Genomic DNA, 25,923 nt, shown 5'->3' on the forward strand with positions numbered 1-25,923 from the left:
CAATAACTATAGGAAACTTCCTAGAAGTATAATCCTAGGTTTACAGTAATCGAACCCGAACATGTTCACTGGTAGTGTAATTAGAAGTAGTAAAAATCAATTATAAACATACGAGAAATTTCCAGCATTCAATATAACAAGAAGCAGTGTCATAAACGCCAAAATCATTTTCTTTTGTCTCCTAGGTTGCATTTTCTGCATGAACACAATCAAACCTAATTAAGGTTTGACATTGAAGAAATAGAGACAATATACAGGCTTAGCTTATCTAAATTACCATATGAACATGACTGAAGAAAACCCAACAAGGAAATCAGCACCCCAATCCAAATGCATGCTAAATTTTTGAGTTGCAATAAACTAGACCAGCGGGCCAAGTGCAACACATCCACTTGAAATAATCCAGATACTACGATGACATGGTTATAAAAACAAATGAACAAAAGGCATTTTCATTTAAATACCTGTTAGCAGCAGCAGAGGCAACACAAACCTGCCAAGAAATCTCCCCATGAGAGGCCCTTAGAACCAATCCAATCACTTCAAATTCAAAATCCCATCAGTCGGTTTTCGATTAACATCAAAAATTCACAATCACAAAAACCCATTTCTCAAAGACTTCGAATTTCCTCAGAAACTCCCACTTCGAATAGGAACAGAAGAAAGCTGGCTGCAATTTAAATTCGTATATATTTAAACCGTATAGCCGGGCGGCTATACCTTTAAATATCGTATTTTTTGAGTTCAGCCGACCGGCTATACCTTTAAAATATTCGAATATATTCAAAGAGTATAGCCGCCGGCTATACCTTTTAAATATAGTATTTTCATAGTACCGCCGCGCGGCTATACTTATAAAATATTCGAATATGTTCGCACAGTTTAACCGCACGGCTATACTCTTTAAATATAATATTTTCAGAATACAGCCGGGCGGCGTTACTGTTAAAATATTCGAATATATTCGAAACGTATAGCCGTTCGGCTATACTCGTTAAATATAATAATTTCAGACTACAGCCTGGTCGGCTATACGTTTAAAATATTCGAAAGGTATAGCCGGGCGGCTATAATATTTAAATATATAGTATTTTCAGTATACAGCCGAACGGCTATACATTTAAAATATTCCAATATAAAGGTAAAGCCGCGCGGCTAAACCTCTTAGATAGAAATTTTTAAATATTCTAGCAGACCCTTCAGTTTGATGAGTTTTTTCTCTCTTGCGCATGAGAGAGATGAGCAATTGATTTCTAAAACCCAACTTCAACTCCGCATGAGAGAGAGAGAGATGAGAATTTTCAATGCTGATTATTGTACATGCAGCAAAATCCTCTCGGATGATCATTTGTATTACAGCATCTGTCTGTGAATCAACTGAAGCCGTGGCCTCGTCCATGAACAAGAGCCGGCTGTGCTTCAATATAACTCGCCCCAAACAGAGAAGCTGTCTTTGCCCCATGCTCCAGTTGTCACCGTCATCAGCTACTTAATTTTATGGAAACAGTCAGTACCTAATCCTTATGCTAGCTAGCAGTTCAGTTCCAGAGAGAGAGTATATAATGGGGAGAGTCACATACCTAAAGAATTGAGTTTATCAGGTTTTGCCGCTACCTCATCTTTAAGTTGGCAGCGTTCAAGGCTCTACAAGAAAATTAAGATTTCATGTGAATAAACATACAGCATTGTTTCATCTAAGTGAGGGAATGATGACAAACATATACAAACAAATTGTATAATTCAATCTTATTGTTTCTTGAGGCTATGGGTTACTCTCTTTCTCTTATGTAATCCGGAAATCAGATAGCATTGTGTTTTTTACCTTCCAAATTTCTTCATCTGAATACATTCCTACTGGATCAATGTTGCTTCCCACAGTTCCTTCAAAAAAGACAGGTTCTTGAGGAATGATCCCAAAGCGAGACCTGATATTGTGAAGCCCTATTGTGGTTATATCAATCCCATCGATGATAATTTTGCCTCCTGAAGGTTCCACCAGTGACGCAGCACAAGCAAATAAGGTTTCAAACGAAAATCTTGAGTAACAAGGAAACTGGAATCCACCAGAAATTAAGAGAAACTCTCTTTGATTAATTTGATTAAAATCTGAACTGCCAAAAAACGTTAGACGAACCCGTCTAAATACACAACTCTCAACCCTTGTAACTGCTAGGGGAGTTATTACAAATAAAACTGAACAACAGAATTAATTCGGAGACTTAACTACGTAACTCCGAAACTGAAAAAAAACAGAATTTATTTTGGGAATTAACTATGTAACTCCGAAACGGAAAAACAGAATTTATTTTGGGAATTAACTATGTAACTCCGAAACGGAAAAACAGAATTTATTTGGAATTAACTTCGAACTTCGAATGCAGTTTTGAAAGGCCAAACGACTCACCACGTCCCTTTTCTTGCTCAACCGCGATTAAATCTGCCATCTGTTCTACATCAGTCCTCTCCACCTCCGAAGAACTCGACCCCGAGTTATGATCTGGATAAAGAACCTCATCTTCACGGAACTCATATAAATCTGCAACATTAAAAATATTGGAAATTCCCATGGAATCCGGTAACTCAATAACATAGGCATTATCATTGATCCGTTTGAGCACTTTGTAAGGACCATATTTCTTCGGTTTAAGCTTGCTGTAAGTGCCAACTGGAAACCTCTCCTTCCTCAGAAATATCATCACAGAATCGCCTTCTTGAAACACTTTAACACGTCGATGCCTATCCGCAGTAGCTTTGTACTTAGCATTTGTTTGCTCAAGTTTCTGCTTGACCTCATCTCGAACGGCTACCACTTCCTCAGCCAAATTTTTCACGACATATCGGTTTGCTGGCCTCTAGGCGTTTCACCAAATCTACAACATGGTTAGGTATAGCAGTATAAACAATGGAAAATGGAGACTTCCCAGTAGCGCTATGGACTGCACTATTGTATGCAAACTCCACCTGCGGTAATGCATAATCCCATTGTTTCGGCTTCTCTCCACAGACGCTTCGCACCATATTGCCCAATGTCCGGTTTGTAACCTCAGTCCGCCATCAGTTTGGGGATGGGCAGTGCTGCTACGATTCAAAGTAGTCCCAAACAGTCTCCACAAAGTGATCCAAAAATGACTCAAGAACTTGGTGTCACGATCAGATGTAATGGATGTAGGAACCCCATGCAAGCGAACAACCTCCCTGAAAAACAGTTTGGCTATATTTGATGCATCGGCAGTCTTTTTGCAGGCTATGAAATGCGCCATTTTTGAGAACCGATCAACCACCACAAATACAGAGTCCACTCCCCTTTGTGTTCGGGGCAATCCGAGGACAAAATCCATAGCAAGATCCTGCCAAATATCGTTAGGAACTGGTAATGGCATATATAATCCAGTGTTTTGTACCTGCCCCTTCGAAGTTTGACAAATGTAGCACTTGCGCACAATAGTTCCAACATCACGTTTGAGCTGTGGCCAGTAAAATCTCTCCTCCAACAATGCAATTGTTTTGTCATGGCCTAGGTAGCCACTCAACCCTCCACCATGCAAGTCCCGAATGAGCTTCTCCCTCAAAGAAGAAACTGGAATACACAACTGGTTGCCTTTGAACAAATAACCTTCATTGAGAAAGTAATCTGCCATTGGCTCTTGATTAGTGCACTTAATCCAAATTTCCCGGAAATCATCGTCACCTGCATATAATTCCTTCGGACATTCAAACCCCACAACTTCTTGAGTCAGCGTGACTAATAATGAAGCTCTCCTACTCAGCGCATCTGCCACACGATTGGTTTTGCCAAGTATGCTTGATAACGAACGAAAATTTCTGCAAAAAGTCATCCATCTAGCATGCATTTTATCAATATTTTTCTGGCTGTTAATATACTTCAACGCTTGATGATCTGTAAACAAAACAAATTCCTTCTGGATAAGATAGTGCTCCCATTGCTTCAAAGCTCGAACAACCGCATAGAACTCTTGGTCATAAGTACTCCACTTTTGACGTGCATCGCTCAACTTTTCAGAAAAGAACGCAATTGGCCGCTTGTCTTGTGAGAGCACAGCTCGACTCCCACACCGGCATCACATTCAACTCGAAAACTTTCTCAAAGTTTGGAAGAGCTAGAACCGGTGCGGTGCAAAGCTTTTCTTTATTTCTGCAAAGCTTCTCTCTTGCTCCTCTCCCCAGCTGAACCGGCCCTTCTTCAAACATTCTTATAGGTGCAGCAACGGTGCTAAAATGCTTCACAAATCTTCAGTAAAAGGTGGCCAAGCCATGGAAGCTTCGAACTTGAAACTATCTTTGAGCTGGCCAGTCAAGGATTGCCTTGATCTTCTCGTCATCTACCTGGATACCATTCTCACCAACAACAAAACCCAAGAACAGTAGCTTATTTGTGCAGAAAGTACATTTTTTAAGGTTCACATACAGCTTATTTTCTCTCAACACATCTAAAACTTGTCTCAAATGCACAAGATGTTCTTCTTTTGTGGTACTGTAAATTAAAATGTCATCGAAATAAACAACGACAAAAGAACCAATAAATGGTCGAAGAACCTGATTCATGAGTCGCATGAAAGTGCTAGGTGCATTTGACAATCCGAATGGCATCACCAACCATTCAAATAATCCGTCCTTGCTCTTGAACGCTGTTTTCCATTCGTCTCCAGTGTCGTATGCGAATCTGGTGGTATCCGCTTCGCAAATCTATTTTGGAAAACACCCTTGAGCCGCCAAGAACGTCCAGCATATCTTCTAACCGTGGAATGGGAAACCTGTACTTGATCGTTATCTTGTTGATTGCCCGGCTATCAACACACATTCGCCAAGTCTTGTCTTTCTTTGGAACCAGCAAAACAGGAACTGCGCAGGACTCAAACTCTCCGGATAAATCCTTTCCGCAGTAATTCTTCAATCTGTTCTCTCAGGATGTCATTCTCCTTGGGGCTCATCCGATAATGGGGCAGATTCGGAAGGCTAGCTCCAGGCACCAAGTCAATTCGGTGCTGTATGTCCCGCATAGGAGGCAGCTCGTTTGGCAGATTTTCAGAAAGTAGTTCCTGAAATTGATTCAAAATCTGCTGCACATCTTGTGGAATGTCACCTTCTCCTCCGCCAATTTTCAACAACCCCTTCAACACCAAGGGACAAAAACACTCCGCTTCTTTGACAGCCTCGTTCAACTCCTGCTCGCTGTGAATTAGGGTTAGAAAACTAGAACTCCTCGTCTTGGGCTCAACAGATTGCTTTGCGGGCTGTGTGGTTGCCATTGCAATTTTCCGGTTGTTCCAAGAGAACAGAATTACATTATCTCGTCCCTTGAAAGTTGCATCCACATCAAATTGCCAAGGTCGCCCTAACAAAATATGGCATGCATCCATGTCAATAACATCACATAATATTTCATCTCTGTAATGCTTACCAATTGACAGTGGCACTCGGCAAGTCTCAGCTACACGAACCGAAGGGCCTTTTTTAACCCAACCTAGTGAGTAAGGGCTGACATGAGGCTCCGTAGATAACTGCAAATACTCCACCAATTTCTTTGACACGAAATTCTCGCAACTTCCATTGTCGACGATCACATCACATACCTTGTTTTTGATTGAGCAGAGGGAACGAAAAATACTATGACGCTGCCCTTCCTCCTTTGGTGCCAAAAGAACTCTCTGCAAAACCAAGGTAATCTTCTCCATTCCTTCCTCAACTGCAAATTCAGCCCCTACATAATCATCTTTTCCGACTTCATCGTTTTCCTCATCTTCATCGGCTTCTTCGATAAAGTTGGCCTGCTTCCGCTCTGGACAAACATTAGAACGATGCCTGGTTTTTGGCAACGGTAACATATGTCCGTCATGGGCTTAGCATACGGATTCTGGGACTGGTTTCGGCTGCCCTCTGCTTGTAATTCCGGCTACCTTCGTTGAAATTTTTGTTTTGGCCAATCTTTGGTTTTGTCGATCCTCCAAGATTCTGCTGCTGTGCTTTCCCTTATCTCCTGAGCCACTAGAAGCACCAGCAGTATATTCAGAGGCTTCCGTCGTGTTCCTGCGGAAGTTGGGTTGGCGTTTCTCCTTCTCCAACAATTCAGCCTTCAATGCCATGTTAATCGCCTCCTGCAAAGTCCATATATTCTGCATACCAATTTTTTCCTGGATGGAAATCTTCAGCCCATTGTTGTACCTCGCGACCTTTTGGTTGTCGTCTCGGTCAAATGGTTTCGCTCTGCCAAACGCATGAATTCTTCGGTATATTCAGAATCGAACGGGTGCCTTGCGCACAGCCTAGGTACATACGGTAGAGAATCTGCTCATAATCTGTGGGCAAGAATCGTTCCATCATAAGCGACTTCATCTTCCGCCATGTTCGAACCCGCTGCTTTCCTTGCCTCTGCCGTAAATTTTGCAATTGATCCCACCAAACAGCCGCTGTAGCTTTAAGACGGAAAGCTACCATCTTCACCATCTTATGCTCAGGAACCTCCATAATATCGAAAAACCTCTCCACTTCTACAAGCCAATCCAAGAAGTCTTCAATCTTCAGATTTCCCCAAAAGTTAGGAATTTCTGCTTTAATCCGATAGTCGCCAAAATTCTCGTAATTACGATTACGATTACGAGGATTATTAGCCGGTGGTGGTGGTTCTTCAAGTTCTTCTTCTGACTCTGACTCACTATCCGGAATAAGTTGCCTCCTATTATCTCTTCTCTCGCCATCTCTACCTTCTCTTCGATTATTATCCCTGCCTTCTCTTCTTTCGTCATCCCTGCCTCCTCGCCTATGGTTGCCACCAAGAGCTTGCAACAACAATTCTCGCATCTCCCCAAATTGGGTGGTTAGGTTGTCGATCCGTTGGTTTTGAGCGTCCAGATCCGCTCGAGTAATTGGGGCTGGGACATCAGCTTCACGATCACCCATGATAAGACAAGAATACCAAGACGGGAGAGACCCGCTCTGATACCACTTGACGCAGCACAAGCAAATAAGGTTTCAAACGAAAACCTTGAGTAACAAGGAAACTGGAATCCACCAGAAATTAAGAGAAACTCTCTTTGATTAATTTGATTAAAATCTGAACTGCCAAAAAACGTTAGACGAACCCGTCTAAATACACAACTCTCAACCCTTGTAACTGCTAGGGGAGTTATTACAAATAAAACTGAACAACAGAATTAATTCGGAGACTTAACTACGTAACTCCGAAACTGAAAAAAACAGAATTTATTTTGGGAATTAACTATGTAACTCCGAAACGGAAAAACAGAATTTATTTTGAGAATTAACTATGTAACTCCGAAACGGAAAAACAGAATTTATTTGGAATTAACTTCGAACTTCGAATGCAGTTTTGAAAGGCCAAACGACTCACCACGTCCCTTTTCTTGCTCAACCGCGATTAAATCTGCCATCTGTTCTACATCAACCAGCCTAAAGAACACTTGGATCAAAGTTGATTTCCGGCTCCCTGTTCGACCCACAACACCAATCTTTTCACCCCCGTGAATGCTTGGACTAATGCCTTTGAGAACCAAAGGTGTATTTGGACGACATCAAAAGGAACAGGGCTTATTTAGCTTGAGACAGTAATGGAGATGACCAAGTAATGACAACTTGCATGCAGACCACTTTATTTGTCCATCCACTACACTAGCCATGGAAGATGTACTACAAATATACCATTTGGGACGACAAATGGCTAGAGTGTAGCAGCTCATGGAATGTAAGATTTGACTTTATTTGTTCAGAAGATATAAACAGAACTGAAGGTAAACTACCTGCAAGTCTTTGAGCTCGACATTGCCACGGGAAGGCCAATTTGAAGGAGGAACACAGGTCTTTTATCTCCCATGCTGCTTCTGATGGGATGTTTGTAAATTGTTTTATCCTCTCAACCGATACCATCTTATTTTCGACAAAGAAGCTCATATAAATGGCCCAGAACAGCACACCATTCAGGGGCAATCCGTAGGAGAGAGTTAAACCAACATTCTCTGCACCATGAAGGAATAACTGATTTAGCCAAATCTCTGAAATAGACACTCATCTACTGCAGCTAATTTATATCAGATGTGCCAAGATAAGATGCTAATTTATATCAGATACGCTAAGTATTATATACTCAGGCATCCCATATCATAATTGGCCATGAATCAAGTGCTAGATATGACATCTTGTTAAGTGTCGCACCAAAAGAAGAAGAAGGATGTACCTGGCTTTATTATACTGCTTGGCAACAAGAACATGAATACAGTGGAAATGCAGAAAACTAAACTCCCAAGCATCTCCATATGGAAACCAAACCACTCATTGGACCCATTGTTGTGGAAATCCATACGTAAATTAGCGTTAACCCGTTTAACATTTTCTTGGAGAACATGTTCTGCATTCTGCAAGAGTGATCGTCATAACTCCGGATATGCTCTCTGAGAAGTGATGGATAACAGGAGCCTTTGTGATTGAATTGAGTCGAGTTAATTCACGAGATGATGCAAGATAGTAACCCTAAAATCCAAACAGTAGCAAAATCTCAGCATATAATTGAGGCAAACAAGAAATTTACATTTCCAGTCTAGCACATTCATATATCTGCATTGGGGTGTGCTTCAGTTCAAAACATTTATATTATCTGTCTAACAAGAGTTGGATTGACCAAGAGTATTCATGACAAAGATCATAGAACTAGATATTTTATTTTCCTGTCTAACACACATTTGTTAAACAAGAAGAACACATTCATTGCAACATTATAGTTCTTACACTGATAAATACCAACAGCATGATAAAAAGAATACAAAACCCGGTACCAGATATTAAGCCAAATAAGTGGAATCAGCAAAAATACTGTTGGCCACGAATTTTGGCATACAACGATAAAGATGGCAAGCACAGTGATGTACATGACAATGGTCATACCCAAAATGAAGAGAAGAAATTGAGAGTATCTGATCAGTTTGATGCCTGGTGGTGGGTGATAAATTCTCATCAGTTAGCAAAGAAAACAACGTATACAATTTAGATTAAACAAAGAATAGGATCTCTCATCAACTATGACAAAAACAAATGCTTAAACAGAAAAAGAAAAGGTGAGCAATTCTAACTCACAAACTTTGTAAACGTGCAAGCTCACTTTGCCTGTTTCTTTCCCCTCTTCTTTGATGAGAAAAAGCTTGTCATTGGGTTTAGTTCATAATTACGATGGATACATTTTAGAAAGTAAATTATTACACAAGCAATTTTATACTATGAAATTCAAGATTCTTTTATCCTCAAAATGTTGGTGGATCCATATTTTTTTTTGTATTTATGGGTTTAACCCGTATTATTTCTTATAAATAAAATCCATTTTTTTATTTTTACCTAATGAACTAATAGCTAGAAATCATTAGAATTGGAGGTATCGGAAAGAATTTAAACTCTCATTCCCCAATATTACTGGTATAAAAAATTAAAAAAAATTGAAGAAATAACTCCATCCTAATTAGCTAAAGTTGTATTTTAAAATAACATGACAAAAATGTATATTTAAATAGTATTAGTCTTTGAATATACTATTTAAATATATTATTTTAACGGTATAGGATTATAGTCTTTGAATATACTCGAATATTTTAAAGGTATAGACGTGCGGCTATACTATTTAAATATATTATTTTCAAGGTATAGCCGTTCGGCTATAAGCTTTGAACATATTCGAAGATTTTAACGGTATAGCCGTCCGGCTATACTCCTTAAATATATTCCAAAACGAACGCGAAGCTTGCTCTCGCAGCCACAGATGCTTCTCTATATAACCGCTTCCAAGCTCCAAAGGCTCGGTCTTGAGCCTTTCTCTCTCTCAACTCAAGCTTCGATTTTTTTTTCTTTCGTTTCAGCTGCTGCGTTGATTGGATTGGATTGGACTCTCTCTACAAAAACCATCAAATGGCATTCAGCTATTGAAATCTCCACTAAGATAACAACTCTGATGCTATAAGGGAGTTAGGCGGCCTGGGCGGTTCTGGGCGGCGCCTAGGCGGACTGGGCTGTTCTGGGCGGCGCCTAGGCGGCCTGGGAGGTTCTGGGCGGCGCCTAGGCGGTCTGGGCGGTTCTGGGCGGCGCCTAGGCGGTCTGGGCGGTTCTAGGCGGCGCCTAGCGGCCTGGGCGGTTATAGGCTGCGCCAAGGCTGCCTGGGCGGTTCTAGGCTGCGAGGGTGGATCTAGGCGGCTCCCAGGCAGCCTGGGCGGGTCTGGCCGCCTCCTTTTTGTTCCAAATGAAGACAGATGAAGCTTGCACTCGCAGAGGAATGTGGTGCACTAGTGAAATGAAGAGACAGAGAAACGAACTCGATGAAGTTACCGTTACCCTTAGAGCCCTTGGCATGTTCTGTAAGCAACTTCAACTCCCTTTGCCTCATAACATCGATGAAGTTACCGTTACCCTTGCTGTCAAGGGGACCCCAAACCCGGAGGCCAAATTCACGGGTTTGCAGTTTCTTCTGGGTTTGCTTCGTATACTACGATTTCAAATTCTTTGATGAGTATGTACACCAAAGCTGGACAGTTTGATGGTCCCTTACTTATCTTTGAGATTATGTGCTATACTGATATAGTTTCTTGGAATACTATTCTTTCAGGGTTTCGAACAAGTGAAGGTGCATTGAATTTTGCTCAAAGGATGAATTTTAATGGAGTTGTTTTTTATCCAGTGACTTATACTACGATTCTTGCTTTTTGTGCGGATCATGAAGATTTTCTATTTGGATTACAACTGCATTCTCTTATATTTAAGTCTGGTTTAGATGGTGAAGTTTTTGTTGGAAATGCACTTATAAGTATGTATTCGAGGTTGAGGCGGTTAATAGAAGCTAGGGGTGTGTTTGATGAAATGGCGAATGAGGATCTGGTTTCATGGAATGCAATACTATCAGGTTACTCTCAAGAAGGAAATCATGGCCTTGAGGCGATTATTGTCTTTATTGAGATGGTGGGAGAAGGGATGGGGTTAGATCATGTCTCATTTACTAGTGCAGTTTCAGCTTGTGGACATGAAATGAATTTAGAACTGGGGAAACAAATACATGGCTTGACAATTAAATCAGGATATGGAAGTCATGTTTCAGTTTGTAATGTATTGATCTTGACATATTCAAAGTGTGAGGTTACTGAAGATGCAAAATTTTAGTCTTTCAGTGCATGATGATCGCAACGTAGTGTCTTGGACAACTATGATTTCAATAGACGAAGAAGATGCCATCTCTCTATTTAATGAGATGAGAATATTGGATGGAGTATATCCAAATTATGTTAAATTTGTTGGACTAATCCATGCTATATCAATTAGGAAGTTGGTGGAGGAAGGCGAAATGATTCATGGGTTTTGCATAAAGACTGGCTTTTTATCAAAGCATAATGTTTGCAACAGCTTGATCACCATGTATGCTAAGCTTGAGTCCATGCATGACTCCATCAACGTTTTTGAGGAGTGAAACTGCAGAGAAATCATATCGTGGAATGCTTTAATTTCAGGGTATGCTCAGAACGGGCTCTGTCAAGATGCACTAAAAACATTCTTGGTAGCATCTATGGAGTCGAAGCCAAACAATTACACATTTGGTAGTGTCTTGAGTCCAATTGGTGATGCTCAGGATATTTCTCTGAAATATGGCCAATGATGCCACTCTTCCTTGATCAAACTTGGATTAGTGACTGGCCCAATTATCGCCGGTGCTCTTCTTGACATGTACGCAAAACGAGGAAGCATTTGTGAGTCCAAAAGAGTTTTCAGTGAGACGCCTCATAAAAGTCAGTTAGCTTGGACTGCAATAATATCTGCATATTCTGGGCATGGAGACTATGACTCAGTGATAGAATTGTTCAAGGAGATGGAGAGAGAAGGGGTAAGACCTGATTCAGTCACATTTCTTTCAATACTAGCAGCATGCAGCAGAAATGGAATGGTGGAGATGGGCCGTCACCTCTTTCAGTCAATGGTGAAAGACTATCATATTGAACCGTCTCCTCAACATTATTCAAGTATGGTGGACATATTGGGACGTGCAGGGAAATTGGAGGAAGCAGAGAAATTGATGAGTCAGGTCCCGGGACAGCCAGGGTTTTCATTGTTGCAAAGCCTGCTTGGGGTTTGCAGGATCCATGGGAATGTGGAGATGGCGGAGAGAGTAGCCGATACATTGATGAGATTGGAACCAATGGAATCGGGTTCTTTTGTGTTGAAGTCCAACTTGTATGCTGAGAAAGGGGACTGGGAAATGGTGGCAAAAGATGGCAAGCACAGTGATGTACATGGCAATGGTCATACCCAAAATGAAGGGAAGAAATTGAAAATATCTGATCAGTTTGATGGCTGGTGGGTGATCAATTCTCATCAATTAGCAAAGAAAACAACGTATATAATTTAGATTAAACAAAGAATAGGATCTCTCATCAACTATGACAAAAACAAATGCTTAAACAGAAAAAGAAAAGGTGAGCAATTCTAACTCACAAACTTTGTAAACGTGCAAACTCACTTTGCCTGTTTCTTTCTCCTCTTCTTTGATGAGTTTAGAAGTCCTGTTATCAGACTTTGGTTGGTCCAAAGAGTTGTTTGCACCATTGGCTTCCCAGTGGTTCGAAGAGAGTGAGGAGATATTTGAGGACTGGGGGAACTTTTGCTGGGAATAGTGGTGCTCATTTCTGCAAGTGCCATGGAGGTTTCATGGGCAGCTACTAGCTGTTTGAAATCCAGGCCAGAATTTAGCAAATCATTATACTTTCCAGCCTGTACTGTCATCCCATTTCTCATGACCTGATATTATTTGGAGGTAATAAGTTTAAATAAATATATAAGTAGGAAGGATACATGTGCAAACTGCAATTATAATCTTACCAAAATAAGATCAACATTATGCAAGAAGTCAACTTGATGAGTTACAAGTAAAACCGTCTTGTTTTTGCACTCCCCTCACACATTCCTGCAGAGAAGTATAAATCATGATCAGTAGAACATTATGCATACAAATCAAATTCAATGAGTGTCACTTTGCATTGTTTTTATACCATCTTAGCACATTTAGACTAAGAAAGTAAAAAAGTGTTCAAACAATTATCTTAAGAACAAGCTTGAATGTTCAATCACTGTGGAATCAAAAGTAAATCATTCATTTAATGCAATGTTACCTTAAATATTTCTGATACAGTATGAGCATCAATAGCACTGAAAACGTCATCGAGAAGATATATGTCACAATTTTGATATACAACCCTAGCAAGTTGTATCCTCTGTTTCTGGCCACCACTTAGGTTGATGCCATGCTCTCCTATCTCAGTTTGATCTCCAAACAACTTCCTGGTATCTATCTCTGTCCATTTGCAAACCAAATAATATATTTTCTTCAGTAGTCCCATTTTGAATCCATGATGTTTGAGCAACATAGGCAGTTGTTCCACAAACTCGTACCTGTTATTTCAAAAAGTTTATTAATTCAACAAGTACTCGATTAAACTGAAGCTTTTTGAGTGAGTTATGACCTGGTTATAAACTTATTGTTCAGTGGAGGGATTTTATGTCATAAGAGACATCTAGAGAAGGGTTTAATGGTATCAAATCGTACCTTTAAGGATAACTTGTGCATCTCACCAAGAATTAAAGCTAGAAGGGAAGACTTTCCAGATCCCACTATCCCTACAATAGCCGTTAGCTCCCCTTTATTGACATTCAAATTTACGTGTTTCAAATCCTCTTCTTTGCTTTCATCATCGCAGCTAAATGGGCCATTTTTAACCTCCACAGCAGTTCTACTATCACAGCCCTCGTCTCTCTTCGCCGCATCCTCCACCAATTCCCTACTCATCATATAACAGTCCAACCTCCCAATAGATATCATAGCTTGAGAAATTGAAATCATAGATTGTGGGAAGGTCCTGATGGGATCCAACAAAATGTTGAAGATGCTTGTGGTTCTGAACAATGTCCCGGGCCGGCATCAATCCGGACACCCAATAAGAGTGCAGTGCCAAATGTGAGAGTTGATACAAGTACTGGGGTGCACAACATAACCACAACATTGGCAGAGATCGAGTACATGAACTTGGTCAGCCAGCTAAACTCCTACTCGCGGAAAGCCTGGATTCTCTTATTAAAGTGCTCCTCCCAAGCCTGGAATTTGATCACACGCATGTAGTTAAGCATGTCATTTGTTGCCTTCATTCTTGAATCCCGACACTTCATCACATTAGATTGGAACCTGATCTTGTTCCGTCTCGTGCCCAGCACAACAAACACAAGAACACACATGATTCCTTCTACAGATGAGATCACTGCTGCACCAAGGCTGTCATACAGAAGGAACATTACAATGGCAAGTTGCACTGGCATCATCCATATAGCATGCACTTAGCATTTTCGACAACGAAAACAAAAGAAAAACTAATGCAGAATCATGCTATCACATTTACCTGAGTTACTAAGCACGCATGGATTGTCAGTATCTATAAGTAAGTTTTCTGCGTCCAGAATTTCTCCATAACCATATCAAATGATAATTCAAACTACTCATTATGGTTGATGATGATTGAGATAGTATTAGAATGGGAGGTATCGGAAAGAATTTAAATTCTCATTCCCCAATATCACTGGTATTTAAAAAAAAAATTTGAGGAAATAGCTCTATCCTAATTAGCTAAAGTTGTATTTTAAAATAACATGACAAAATTGTATATTTAAATAGTATCGCCGCCGGCTATACTATTTAAATATATTATTTTAACGGTATAGCCGTACGGTTATACACTTTGAATATATTCGAATATTTTAGAGGTATTGATTCGCGGCTATACTATTTAAATATATTATTTCCAAGGTATCGCCGTACGGCTATACGCTTGAACATATTGGTATAGCCGTACGGCTATACGCCTTGATTATATTCCAAAACGAACGCGAAGCGTGCACTCGCAGCCAAAGATGCTTCTCTATAAGCGCTTCCAAGCTACAAAGGCTTGGTCTTGAGCCTCTCTCTCTCTCAACTCAAGCTTCGATTTTTTTTCTTTCGTTTCAGCTGCTGCGTTGATTGGATTGGATTGGACTCTCTCTACGAAAACCATCAAATGTCATTCAGCTATTGAAATCTCCACTAAGATAACAACTCTGATGCTATAAGGGAGTTAGGAGGCCTGGGCGGTTCTAGGAGGCGCCAAGGCGGCCGGGGAGGTTCTAGGCGGCGCCTAGGCGGCCTGGGCGGTTCTAGGCGGCCTGGGCGGTTCTAGGCGGCGCCTAGGCTGCCTGGGCGGTTCTACGCTGCGATGGTGGGTCTAGGCGGCGCCAGGCAGCCTGGGCGGGTCTGGCCGCCTCCTTTTTGTTCCAAATGAAGACAGACGAAGCTTGCACTCGCAGAGGAATGTGGTGCGCTAGTGAAATGAAGAGACAGAGAAACGAACTCGATGAAGTTACCGTTACCCTTAGAGCCCTTGGCATGTTCTGTAAGCAATTCAACTACCTTTGTCTCATAACATCGATGAAGTTACCGTTACCCTTGCTGTCAAGGGGACCCCAAACCCGGAGGCCAAATTCACGGGTTTGCAGTTTCTTTTGGGTTTGCTTCGTATACTACGATTTCAAATTCTTTGATGAGTACGTACACCAAAGCTGGACAGTTTGATGGTCCCTTACTTATCTTTGAGACTATGTGCTATACTGATATAGTTTCTTGGAATACTATTCTTTCGGGGTTTCGAACAAGTGAAGGTGCATTGAATTTTGCTCATAGGATGAATTTTAATGGAGTTGTTTTTTATCCAGTGACTTATACTACGATTCTTGCTTTTTGTGCGGATCATGAAGATTTTCTATTTGGATTACAACTGCATTCTCTTATATTTAAGTCTGGTTTAGATGGTGAAGTTTTTGTTGGAAATGCACTTATAAGTATGTATTCGAAGTTGAGGCGGTTAATAGAAGCTAGGAGTGTGTTTGATGAAATGGCGAATGAGGATCTGGTTTCATGGAATGCAATACTATCAGGTTACTCTCAAGAAGGAAATCATGGCCTTGGGGCGATTTTTGTCTTTATTGAGATGGTGGGAGAAGAGACGGGGTTAGATCATGTCTCATTTACTAGTGCAGTTTCAGCTTGCGGAAATGAAATGAATTTAGAACTTGGGAAACAGATACATGGCTTGACAATTAAATCAGGATATGGAAGTCATGTTTCAGTTTGTAATGTATTGATTTCGACATATTCAAAGTGTGAGGTTACTGAAGATGCAAAATTAATATTTCAGTGCATGAATTATAGCAACGTAGTGTCTTGGACAACTATGATTTCGATAGACGAAGATGATGCCATCTCTCTATTTAATGAGATGAGATTGGATGGAGTACTATATCCAAATGATGTTACATTTGTTGGACTAATCCATGCTATATCAATTAGGAAGTTGGTGGAGGAAGGCGAAATGATTCATGGGTTTTGCATAAAGACTGGCTTTTTATCAAAGCATAATGTTTGCCACAGCTTGATCACCATGTATGCTAAGCCTGAGTCCATGCATGACCCCATCAAAGTTTTTGAGGAGCTAAACTGCAGAGAAATCATATCGTGGAATGCTTTGATTCCTAGGGTATGCTCAGAACGGGCTGTGTCAAGATGCACTAAAAACATTCTTGGTAGCAACTATGGAGTCGAAGCCAAACAATTACACATTTGGTAGTGTCTTGAGTCCAATTGGTGATGCTCAGGATATTTATCTGAAATATGGCCAATGATGCCACTCTTCCTTGATCAAACTTGGATTAGTGACTGGCCCAATTATCGCCGGTGCTCTTCTTGACATGTATGCAAAACGAGGAAGCATTTGTGAGTCCAAAAGAGTTTTCAGTGAGACGCCTCATAAAAGTCAATTTGCTTGGACTGCAATAATATCTGCATTTGCTGGGCATGGAGACTATGACTCAGTGATAGAATTGTTCAAGGAGATGGAGAGAGAAGGGGTAAGACCTGATTCAGTCACATTTCTTTCTATACTAGCAGCATGCAGCAGAAATGGAATGGTGGAGATGGGCAGTCACCTCTTTCATTCAATGGTGAAAGACTATCATATTGATCCATCTCCTCAACATTATTCCAGTATGGTGGACATGTTGGGACTTGGAGGGAAATTGGAGGAAGCAGAGAAATTGATGAGTCAGATCCCGGGACAGCCAGGGTTTTCGTTGTTGCAAAGCCTGCTTGGGGCTTGCAGGATCCATGGGAATGTGGAGATGGCGGAGAGAATAAATCATTATACCTTCCAGCCTGTACTATCATCCCATCTCTCATGACCTGATATTATTTGGAGGTAATAAGTTTAAATAAATATATAAGTAGGAAGGATACATGTTCAAACTTCAATTATTATCTTACCAAAATAAGATCAACATTATGCACTGAAAACCTCATCGAGAAGATATATGTCACAATTTTGATATACAACCCTAGCAAGTTGTATCCTCTGTTTCTGGCCACCACTTAGTTGATGCCATGCTCTCCTATCTCAGTTTGATCTCCAAACTCCATCATTTCCACGTCCTTCTCCAAGCAGCAAACCCTGACAACTTCCTGGTATCTGTCTCTGTCCATTGGCAAACCAAATAATATATTTTCTTCAGTAGTCCCATTTTGAATCCATGATGTTTGAGCAACATAGGCAGTTGTTCCACAAACTCGTACCTGTTATTCAAATAGTTTATTAATTCAACAAGTACTTGATTAAACTGAAGCTTTTTGAGTGAGTTATGACCTGGTTATAAACTTATGGTTCAGTGGAGGGATTTTATGTCATAAGAGACATCTAGAATAATGGTATCAAATCATACCTTTAAGGATAACTTGTGCATCTCACCAAGAATTAAGGCTGGAAGGGAAGACTTTCCAGATCCCACTATCCCTACAATAGCCGTTAGCTCCCCTTTATTGACATTCAAATTTATGTGTTTCAAATCCTCTTCTTTGCTTTCATCATCGCAGCTAAATGGGCCATTTTTAACCTCCACAGCAGTTCTACTATCACAACCCTCGTCTCTCTTCGCTGCATCCTCCACCAATTCCGTACTCATCATATAACGGTCCAACCTCCCAAAAGATATCATAGCTTGAGAAATTGAAATCATAAATTGTGGGAAGGTCCTGATGGGATCCCACAAAATGTTGAAGATGCTTGTGGTTCTGAACAATATCCTGGGCCGGCATCAAGCCGGACACCCAATAAGAGTGCAGTGCCAAATGTGAGAGTTGATATAAGTACTGGGGTACACAACATAACCACAACATTGGCAGAGATTGAGTACATGAACTTGGTCAGCCAGCTAAACTCCGACTTGCGGAAAGCCTGGATTCTCTTATTAAAGTGCTCCTCCCAAGCCTGGAATTTGATCACACGCATGTAGTTAATGTCATTTGTTGCCTTCATTCTTGAATCCCGACACTTCATCACATTAGATTGGAACCTGTTGTTCCGGCTCGTGGCCAGCACAACAAACACAAGAACACACTCGATTCCTACTACAGATGTGATCACTGCTGCACCAAGGCTGTCATACAGAATGAACATTGCAATGGCAAGTTGCACTGGCATCATCCATATAGCATGCACTTAGCATTTTTGACAACGAAAACAAAAGAAAAACTAATGCAGAATCATGCTATCACATTTACCTGAGTTACTAAGCAAAACAAAAGGATGACACACACATTTAATAATTAACATAAGATTCTCTGTTGCACATAATCCAAATCTGCATGATCAACTTGCAGAACCTACACTGTAGAGATGCTGAAGCCACTGGTTTTCAAGTATCCTGCTACATAAACTGTGTTGGATTTGTAGATGTCATAAAAGATAGACGTACCATGATGTAGAAAAGTAAAAGAGAGAAGCTCGAACAAACTTCAGTCCAATCCGAATGAAAAGTTATCTTGAATAGACCAATGAAATCAGCTATCCATTGTAACATATCTGGAAACTCCACATGTAGCTGATATGCATAAAGCAAGACAATGTTGAAGCCTGCATACAAGTGAAAAGGCGTCCCCCAGTTAAAGTGTATGCAATCTATCTTCTTTCATCTTTTATTTTTTCATTTTTGGATTGCCAAGGATGGTTCAATTTTATTACACTTTCTATGTTTTATTTTTTACTTTTTCATTTTGCTTGAATGATGCTTCTAAGTTCTTTCCTTGCTTTCAGGTTCATATATGAGGACCGGTTCATGCCTCACACTGCAGCAAAATTAAAGTTCCTACTACTCGGATGAAGAGTGTCTTGAAGTCGAACCTCCGCCAAAGGACAAGCTATGATATCTGAGAAACATTGCATTGTAGAGTATCTAGTCTCATTATCTTTTGAGAGAATGGACAAGGTTGTAGACTTAAGTTTTCAGATGCATATGCTGAATTGGTACTTTTGGTCACAATATCAGAGCTTGTTTTTGCTTGAGCAGTGGAGAACGTGATAAATTACTGGATTTCTAATTGTAGCAATTATTCTCACAGGTTATTCAATGTACATTTCTAAGCCCAAACCGTTTTTACAAGCAGTAATACAATTTTAAATTTTTGTTTGGTTTTACAAGCACTAATACAATTCTCAGAGGTTTTGCGATTTGCAAAATGCCAAGTCAAACGTTTTAGACATCAACATAACTCTTCTGTTCACTGGTTCTCCAAAAATACGTTTGACTGTGTAAAATATGAAGATAAAAGAACAGGATTAAGGACGAACAACTCTCTTATAACAGAATTCACAAGTGGACACACAGTCATCACTTTTTTTTTGTCATGCTTCGCCTTACAGACTCCTTCTCTGCAACCAAAACATAGAACTCTGAACCGAGCATTTCATGTATAGCAACATTTATAGAAGTGCTCAAATCCACCGTCTCCGTGATTACTTCTACAGTAATATTGAAGCCTAAAGTAGACAATACGCGGATAGCATTTGCAGCCCTGCATATGTTCTCTCTTGTCTCTTGCCGAGTGTAGTTTTTCTCTTGATCTTCAGGACTAATGGAATTTTCATCAGGTTTGGCATCATCTTGTTCAGACTTGTTCACTTGATCCACTACCATATCGTCTGTCACATGAACATGTTCCCCAACCCAGATGAATCCATTACAGCCAATTATCAGGTCAATACCATAATTTTCTAAATGATGGAAGTGCTGCTTGCGTCTTTTCACCAGATAAGGAGGGACTGTCAGCAATTGACCCCTTCCAAGCTGCAATGCAGGTTATAATCATAATGAAAACCAATAACAAAACAACGGATAATCATAAGACCACATCGAATGGATGCAATGAAAGCAATGCAAATTAAAATTGATTGAGGGAAGCAAAAATGACGACGAACATATCCCATACCAGCCAAATAGAATGCAAGATAAACAAGCTCAAGTAAGATAATGATCAGAAGCATCCTTCTGACATTCAATACATAAAAGAAGACAAACCTTTCCATACTTCTGACTTCTTGCTTGGAGATGTAAACCATCATGTTGAAAACCACGAACTTCAGCCTGGAAAAGGGCAAGTATTTGCAACACTGGATCAGTTCTTAACTTCTTCCTTTCTTTTTTCATGATTCGATTAGGCCAGTAATATATGTTAGAGGACTTACACAAATGACATCATTCTCCTCAAAAATGCTGCGCATGTTGAGTTCATCCAGAGCAGTTCGTCGCCTCTAGCAATGAAAGAGTAAAACTTAAATGTGGGAATAGCAAGGGAAAATGGAGCAATTTCTCCTACATTTTATATTAGAATTAATATCAGAGTTGCTCAAATGTGTATTCCCTTGAAAATGCCAAAAGATGCTCTCTAACTATATTCATGTAATACTAATACTCAATACATCTTTTCCCAGTTGGTGGAATATCCACTAGTTATCTAAAGAAACAGACTTTAGCGGATCAAAAGGAAAGAATTTCCATTCCATACTTCCAACTCACAATTTGCGTCAGCCTTCAGATTGATAAACAAAAGTTCAAACAAAGAAACCAGACCATCTAACAGATTCACATGAATTCTATAGAACAGAACTCCGTGCCTTGTGTCAATATCTTCAATATCACCATTACTAGTTAGCTTGCTTCTCTGGTAAAGGAAATTTATCACTACTGATGCATGTTATATTCGGGCTAACAGTTATACCTGGATGCCGTCAGGTAAGTTCATTGAAGAAAGCATCAACACTGCATCATGGCTATAGTTTATCTCCACTCTCCAACGCTTTGGAGCAACCTGAACAATAAACAATTATCAGATTATAACATGACCCATAAAACTAAACATATCTCAACAAAGAAAACAAAGCATCAATAATCAAATTTTAAACAAAATGAACTAAAAGGGGGTTAAGCATTCATTTCTTTTACCTCAATAACACGCCCCACTATGATATCTCCAACCTCTGGCTTGTACCTACCATCATTTTTGTTTTTTGATAATTCCATAAGCACCAAGGAGCAAAGTTTCCATAAAAATTATCCGCGGGGGGGGGTGGAAGTAACACAGAGAATTAGTGAGTACCTGGCTCTTAGAGCACGCACATAGACCAGCTTATTGACGCGCTCGACGATACCGCAAACGGTGGCAACAACTTCACCATTGAATTCAGAGGTCCCATGTCCCCTGAATTTACATGAAAACTGAGTTCCCAGAAACGGTTTTACGGAGAAAAATCAAAATTGACAGAAAACCCAAGTTCAAATTCATGCCAAGCGTTTTAAAGACAGAGAGAAGAGAGGTACTTGAGAAGGCCGTCTTCGTAGTTAACAGGGATTGAATCGGCGACAGTAACAGAAGCATTGGAATTGGCCTTTGAAGACAAAGACTCAAGCTTTTCGAGAGCTCTCTGTAGCCGAACCTTCTGGGTTTGGTTCAACGAAAGCTGTAGCTCTCTCATCTTTCTCACAGTGGAAGAGGGAGACGAAAACCCCTAACTGAACCCTAGCCTGAGTTTTTAGATCATTGCATGGACCCAAGGCTCTCCACATTTTTAGACCCAATAAGCAAATGACGAAAAGAAGCCCACATTGGAATGGACGGCGGGGCCTTGCTAAGTTCAGACGCAGTAGAACTTAAGGGCAATTTTGTCCATTTTGACTTCTTTTAAAAAATTTATCTCCCTTTTTACTTTTTCTAAAGTCTCCCTTTTTCTATTATCTTTTTTAAAAGGTTTACATTTTTTGTACTGATATATTATGTTGCTTATTACAGACTACAGTTACTATTATGCTTTAGAGCTTAAAGTACATTTGGAACTGCTTGTATAGGAAGTACTTCTGCTATTTGTTGTAACCGGAAAAGGATATAAAAAAATTTGGCTTGCGCTAAGGAATTAAGCATGTATCTGTGTTAAGTAAAACTTGCCTTGCACATAAGAAAGGTGCCTGACACTATGATCTTTGTTCACAGAACAAAGAGGGCAAGAAGATAAAAAAAACCCAAAAGTTCCATTATGAATGTCAAAAACTTTGATTATTGTTTGACTAGAGAATATCTTTGTGAAAGTCCAAGTACGAAAGATGTTATTATGAGTCAAAATTTGGCTTTCTTGCCCTCTTAAGGATAAGGAGGCAAAAAAATATGGAAGGTAGATATCAAACGGACTAAAAAATTCAAATCAAGAAATAAAATTAATTACTTAACATTAATATATTTTGGGTAATTTGGCCTAGCTATGTGCATGATTTCGTGACATGGGGTGGTACCTTAACCTTATTACAAAAGCCTCCGAGGAATCTTCTCTTCCTCACAATCCCACCGAATATTTGTATAACAATCATTAGTTTCTAACCTCTCCCCCTAAACTTTCTCTCAACCAGCCTAGTAATGGCTACCACTCTCCCTGGTCCTCCTCTTCATCCTTGACCCCCCCAACCACTTTTGTTACCATTAAGGGCAGGATGGCCTCTGCGAAAACTCGTGGCCTCCTGTCTCTCCTCCTCATCCTCCCCCTCATCACCGTCGCTTCCGCCACCACAGGTATCCGCCTTGGCATCATCCGGAAACCCTCCCTGGATGTTGCCATCTTCCGAGAAGCCCCTGCTTTTCGAAATGGGGATGCCTGCCATCCTGCAGAGAAAATCCACATTGCCATGACACTGGACTCTAACTACCTAAGAGGCACCATGGCCGCTGTGCTTTCGATTTTGCAACATTCAACATGCCCCGAATTCATTGAGTTCCACTTTCTCTGGGCCAGGTTCGAGCCTGAGGTACTCTCCAACATCAAATCCGCCTTCCCATACCTAAAGTTCAATGTCTACCGCTTTGATTCCAATAGGGTTCGTGGGAAAATATCAAAGTCTATACGCCAAGCCTTGGACCAACCCTTAAACTATGCACGCATATACCTAGCTGACATGATCCCAGCTGATGTGAAAAGGGTTCTATACCTAGACTCAGACCTTGTGGTTGTGGATGATGTAGCAAAGTTATGGAAGGTTGACTTGCAAGGCAAGGTACTGGCTGCACCAGAATATTGTCACGCAAACTTCTCCAAATATTTCACAGAATCGTTCTGGTCAGACCAAATGTTTTCCAAGACATTTGAAGGCAGAAAGCCTTGCTATTTTAACACAGGGGTTATGGTGGTGGATGTGGAAAAATGGAGACAAGGAGAGTACACAAAGCAAATGGAGGAGTGGATGGTAGTGCAAAAGCAAAAGAGGATATACCATTTGGGGTCTTTGCCACCTTTTTTGCTGGTTTTGGCTGGGGATATTAGGGCAGTGGATCATAGGTGGAACCAACATGGGCTTGGTGGGGACAATCTTGAAGGTAAGTGTAGGAGTTTGCATCCTGGGCCAATAAGCCTGTTGCATTGGAGTGGGAAAGGGAAGCCCTGGTTGAGGTTAGATTCAAGAAAGCCCTGCACCGTTGATCATCTTTGGGCCCCATATGATCTTTACCGTTCATCAGCTCATTACTTGGAAGAATGAGATGAAAGTGAAAAGATATATGCAATGAGTAATGAGGTGGAGCTTTGGCTCAATTGGCTCAATTGGATCAATTTGGGGCAATATGGGGATAAGGGAGTTTAATTAATTAGAAGAGAAAGAAGGTGGTTAATGGGTAAGTGCTATACCTTTTTTTTTTTTTTTTAAATTTATCTTAGACCAATTAAGGAAAAAAAAAAGTTCAAGAAAAATTATAGAAGGAAAGTAAGACTTGTGAAGTAACTTAATTTGGGGTTGAAGCTGGTTAATTACAGAAGGAGAAGAACCTTATATTTGTTTATAATGGTTATGGCCTTTCATGCTTGGAGGAGAGGATTTCATGGAGGAAGACTGCAAATTATTTGAGTTTTTCTTTTTCTTCTTCTGTTGAGAATGTTATCGGCATGGTATGATAGCTTTCGATCACCAGAAGATCCTCTTACCAGAGTTTCTATGCGGCCCTCTGAACATTATTTCTATATATATGGAGTGTATATTATTAAGTTTATTTAGCCTAACATTGTGTTGTTACGTAGTTTTTGTTTTTGTTTTTTTTTTTTTTTAATTTTGATAGTCTTTTTTGTACCTTCTTGTAGCGTCTTACAGTTTGATAAGATGATGAGCCACTGAGCCTCCAAAATTAATTCAAAAGCTTAAGTCTTTATACCACCAAGATTAGGTTGCTTACTATATTGGCGACATTGTGATGGGAGCCACTCGATAATTTCAATTAGAAAATATCCAGTCTCGGATATTCTGCATATCAATTTTCTGATTTCTGTCATTGTGTTATAGTTCTTCTTCCTAGCAGTTTCGATAGTGAATGCTGATATGAATTGGTTTTTCAGACCCCGAAAAGGCAAAAGGTTTTGAAAGATAAACTTTGTGTATTATCTATGAGCATGTCATATATAAAACTACAAGAAAACAAAGAAAACAAAATATATTAGAATGCCCACTTTTTCGTCCTTATATATTTGTTTTCGGATAGAGGGAAAAAGTTAAGCAGATCTTAGCTAGAAAACTTAGAATCCGAATCCTTTCTAAGAAAACCTTCAATATAATGTATCTTTATATAAAATTCAATGAACATTGTTACTTTAATCTTTTTATTCTGATACATATACTATAGCATAACCTTTTCACCATAGTTGCTCGCAACCTAATCATCGTGACAGCCTTACCCAATGGATGCACAACCCCGGCCGCGAGCCACCGCGCCAACCGCCACATGTAGCCAAGAAGACTAAGATATCCTTGGCTCAAGGCCATAGTTCCTCCTCATAGCTTCCTTTCTACTCCGAATAAACGCATCTGATTTTTCATTTATGTTTGGCGCAACATGAAAGAGTGGCCTTACACGCCTCAACCCAAGCCTTGAAATCTCATCTTCAGCCTCCATTGCTAGCGTCAACTTTTCACCACTAATCACACCCTTTCCTTTCTTCTTATTGTTCTTCTCTTTCTCTTTCTCTTTCTCTAACTCTCCCTCATCTTCAATGCTCAACCTCTTCTTTGGCTCCTTTGCTTGGGATGTGGCTGTGGAAATGAGCTTCACCTCTCGTGGACCCTTGTCTTGAATCTCTGCCTCCTCTGTTCTCTCTATTGGACCCAACTTGTCAACTTCGGTCCATGATTCTTCAAAGTCCTCATCGGTTTGCTTGTAGTGAATTTGAATCTCAAAAACTGATTCGTTTTCCGGTGTCTGGAGAGCCTGAAGGTACATAGTCTGACCAGCCCCATTAGGGTTGGCTGCTGGGATCATAGGCTGTAGGTCTTGAGGAATTGGATGGCCTAAGGTCACACGCTTGACAAGGCTTCTAGCAATGTGGCTGTTCATGATGAAGGTGATGAGCCGGTGGCAGATGCCAATAGGCTGGGAAGGGTTGCCTTTCTCCTGCATTGTTGCTTGGTTTTCAAAGGAGAAAACGCTAGAGAAGTAGAGCTCCTAGCTAGAGGCTAAAAATGGTG

The 25,923-nt window shown here is 40.3% G+C and overlaps 1 protein-coding gene and 4 pseudogenes across 2 annotated transcripts; 3 read left to right on the forward strand and 2 right to left on the reverse strand.

Moving 5' to 3' along the window:
* Positions 1 to 1,120: 1,120 nt before the first annotated feature.
* On the reverse strand, positions 1,121 to 19,328 carry LOC148916014 (ABC transporter C family member 4-like; annotated as a pseudogene).
* LOC103333936 (pentatricopeptide repeat-containing protein At4g32430, mitochondrial pseudogene) lies at positions 9,810 to 12,634 on the forward strand (annotated as a pseudogene).
* On the forward strand, positions 14,945 to 19,448 carry LOC103333934 (pentatricopeptide repeat-containing protein At4g32430, mitochondrial pseudogene; annotated as a pseudogene). The gene is made up of 3 exons (XR_016127744.1): positions 14,945 to 17,312; positions 18,767 to 19,055; positions 19,200 to 19,448. The product of XR_016127744.1 is annotated as a pentatricopeptide repeat-containing protein At4g32430, mitochondrial pseudogene (transcript).
* Positions 19,449 to 19,519: 71 nt separating this feature from the next.
* On the reverse strand, positions 19,520 to 21,992 carry LOC103333811 (exosome complex component RRP4 homolog). Its single transcript, XM_008236702.2, has 7 exons — positions 21,760 to 21,992; positions 21,539 to 21,640; positions 21,385 to 21,430; positions 21,161 to 21,250; positions 20,628 to 20,693; positions 20,461 to 20,526; positions 19,520 to 20,229 (listed from the first exon to the last, which is right to left on the reverse strand). Exons 1-7 carry the CDS (start codon positions 21,912 to 21,914, stop codon positions 19,774 to 19,776), a joined length of 981 nt encoding a protein of 326 aa, XP_008234924.2. The 5' UTR covers positions 21,915 to 21,992; the 3' UTR covers positions 19,520 to 19,773.
* An 860-nt stretch (positions 21,993 to 22,852) lies between these two features.
* LOC103333810 (putative galacturonosyltransferase-like 4 pseudogene) lies at positions 22,853 to 24,625 on the forward strand (annotated as a pseudogene).
* The last annotated feature ends 1,298 nt before the right edge of the window (positions 24,626 to 25,923 follow it).

The sequence above is a fragment of the Prunus mume genome, linkage group LG6 (assembly GCF_029339155.1).
Source record: "Prunus mume cultivar Tortuosa linkage group LG6, ASM2933915v1, whole genome shotgun sequence".
NCBI lineage: Eukaryota > Viridiplantae > Streptophyta > Magnoliopsida > Rosales > Rosaceae > Prunus > Prunus mume.